This window comes from Plectropomus leopardus, unplaced genomic scaffold, assembly GCF_008729295.1.
Source record: "Plectropomus leopardus isolate mb unplaced genomic scaffold, YSFRI_Pleo_2.0 unplaced_scaffold397, whole genome shotgun sequence".
NCBI lineage: Eukaryota > Metazoa > Chordata > Actinopteri > Perciformes > Serranidae > Plectropomus > Plectropomus leopardus.
In genome coordinates this window covers 1-3,203 of record NW_024643460.1, presented here as the reverse complement: position 1 = coordinate 3,203, position 3,203 = coordinate 1, and the positions used below count along the sequence as shown (strand labels likewise).

General features: G+C 41.5%; 1 protein-coding gene across 1 annotated transcript; it reads left to right on the top strand.

The window, feature by feature from the left end:
* Window positions 1–222: 222 nt before the first annotated feature.
* LOC121939008 (deoxynucleoside triphosphate triphosphohydrolase SAMHD1-like) lies at window positions 223–1,657 on the top strand (the record flags this gene model as incomplete). Its single annotated transcript, XM_042482159.1, has 3 exons — window positions 223–539; window positions 1,321–1,387; window positions 1,585–1,657. Coding segments are annotated over exons 1-3 (321 nt in total), but the record flags the coding sequence as incomplete, so codon positions are not given.
* Between the last annotated feature and the right edge of the window lie 1,546 nt (window positions 1,658–3,203).

Genomic DNA, 3,203 nt, shown 5'->3' with positions numbered 1-3,203 from the left:
GTTGAGTGGAGGTATCTGCTGTGAACATACAAGGTGAAGTTGGCTACACTGTATTATCTAATATTATCTAAGCACAAGTTCGCTTATTTGCTAAGATCGTACAGTCTATGGCTCAGAGGCGAGAACTGTACGACAAGAGACTTTTATTTTGAATAGGCTTACAGCCACCGGAAATGTCTGTGTTTCGGGTTAGCTTGGCGCACCCGGTGCAGAAACAAAACCCGGGTATTTTTCACCGCTCGAGTGTCTTCTGTGCACCCGATCAGCTGTTACAGTCGACGTGGGTGAAGTTGCCGGCTGTAACTTAGCGTCCCACCACTCTGTCTAACCCGAATTGCCGCCTTTTTGCCAGGACAGCATGGAGAACCGAAAACGGCCGTTTGAGGTGGTTGTGACCCCCGGTGACAGCTTCCACACGCCGGACAAGAGAGTGTCCGCGGTCCGGCTGCCAGACTCGCACTACATGCGATGGGGAGTGGAGGAAACGTGTCGCTACCTGCGATCAGAGGGTCTCGCTGAATGGGAAGACACATTCAGAGGTTGGTTTAATGCTGCGATGGCTAAAATGGACAGTTCTCAGTGTGAGTCAGAAATCAGTAAGGGACTGTTCGTTATTTACTAAACGCAGTGGTGGATTAAGTACCTTAAAGCCATAGGCTACTTGAGTAAAAGTACAATTCTGTGACCAGCAAAAGACTTTGTTAAAAGGTTAAACTCATCTTTTAAAGTAAATAGGTCAATTTGTGTAAAAATCTTTAAGCGTCTTTTATTCATTGTACTGATGTATTAAGAGTAATTCTGTGATTTTGAATGTACTTAAGAATTGAAAGTAAGATATAAGTAAATGCTGGTAATTTAAAAAAGCAAGCGACAAGAAGTTTGAAAATTATTAAGTTTACTTCTTTCCAACATACACAGCCTCAAAATGGAGCGTTTGTTATAGGGCTTAATAGATTATCGGCCTGGACAATTAAAGGAGCTGATATTTGGCATTTGGATTTGGCATTTTATTTTAATGATTGCCAATAAAATTAATTAATTAAAATTTGCAAAAAACAGTGTCAGCGTGGGAGAAACTTTTGCTTTGAAAAACCTCAGGAAGCTATTTTTATTTATCCATTTTTATTTTAAATGGCTTTATAAAATGATTTTATAAAAAAGGAGGGTCATAAAACAATCATGCCCCAGCTATCCCCCTTCTTTGATAAATAAAGAAAAGTCCCTAAGCCAGTTGAGAGCTGCGCATCTTTGCCGCTAACCTGCTGTCTTTATTTATGTATTGTGATTTATAAGCTCACATCAGTTTTCTCTGTTATCCAGCACAAAAAATCACAGGTGTCGGGCTGCGGTATCTCAATGATGCTGATCTGGAGAAGATTGGCGTGCAGTAAGTGTGTCCTCATGTTAAACAGAGTTGTGGGGTTTGTGAAGATTACCAAGGGTGTTTTGGGTAGGAAGAAATGTAATCAAAGCCAATAACAATAGTGTCAAAATAGGACAAGACCAAATCACAATCCTAACTAGGTTGCTGTAATGTTTCACTTTTCTGTCTTTTTTGCTCCTTTTGATCCTCCATTTGTATAGGTACCTTGGTGATCGTCTGGCGATCCTGCACAGCCTCAGGAAACTGTGGCAGATAGAAGCAGAGCTAAATAAGGTAAGAGCCATATCACAAAGCTACACTTTCAAGGCTGAAGTGATAAGGAAGACATAATAAAAAAGAAGAACTTGTAGGATAAATGGCAGAAGTGTGAAGATAGAAGGGTTAGTGCATGAAACCTAGATTTCTCTTCTCTCTCTCAGCTCCTGAATGCAGTCTCGTTTGTCCTAAATACTGTTTTTTGCTGAGTTTTCAGCCTTAGCAATGTGAAATGCTTTACTGAAGTGTTTCCAGTTAAATTACTTTTTTACATCTGCTCATCCTCTTTAAAATAACTGCACAAATCAGACTTTTTTGCTTAGTTGTTACCTAAGCAGAGATGACACACTGAACAATGTGGCTGTGGTTTGTTTGATTTTTACAAGGGCTGCCCCTTGAAAGTAGGAGGCTCGTATCATCATTTGGAGACCCTTAGTCAACTGAGATTGCCTTAAATTGAGCAATCTTTTTTTTCTGTACAGAATACCTCTGGGGGCGTTTTGGTCTCCAGATTTTGCTTTGGAGTGAGTGCTCTTGATTTAGGGCAGATTCGTCTGATATCGCAAGGCTGGTTGATGATGGTTTGCCTGGCCTTAGATCATAAACAAAACGTTTTATTCTGTTTACTCCTTACTGCTTTCATAATGGCTCCTCTCCTGATTTTGAATATCCATAAATAATCCTAAACTTAATTTTTTTGTGTCAAAACAGCAGCTAACTTTGACCTGCATGCTACCAGGACACTGACGATGCAACTTGCATCCTACATGTCAGGCGCTCTGTGACTTCCTGTACATTTGTGCACTTTTCTACTCAAAATATCTCTTACCTGCTGTAAAAATCATACTGTCAGAAAAAAATAAGCCCTTGAGGTTGCTGCTTGGTCACATCTTGCTTAAGGTAAAAATCAAAGGAACCACAGGAACCGTATTATTCAGTGCTTCATCTTCTCTTTCATCTTCTATTTTGATTTTAGAGGTGGGGGGGGCACAAGTATTTTTAATAAAACTCAGACTCTTTTACTGTGTTTTCTAGCGCTTCTATTGTTACTTTTTAGTTACACACACACGCACACACACACACACACACACACACACACACACCACACACGCCGCACGCACACACGCGATTCACAACATAGATAGCACATGGACATAAATTAAACATTAGTGTAAATGAAATCTCTAATATCACAATCCGTCTTGCTGACGTGACCCAGGCAGAACAAACGTCCAACATGATGTTCAACAATTTAGCCTACAGGCAGCAGCAGATTACCGGGAAGCTCGGGTCGGAAGCTCCGGTCTCGGGCAACTAGCAAACCAGTGTACAAATCCTGGCGGTTTACAACCTGATTGAGTGACAGGGGGGACGGCCAATCACACAGAGACGGCAGAGCCAATCGATGAGTGTGTGGGCGGTCTCAACAGGCTTCAGTTTTAGCGGCCGTTTTCCGCTTGGTCCTAGTGCCTGACGCGTCTCAGTTTAATATAGTGTAGCATTGTTTTTGGACGGTAAAAAACTGCAGGGGACAAAAACGGCGTTTTGAAAAAGTGCAGGGGAC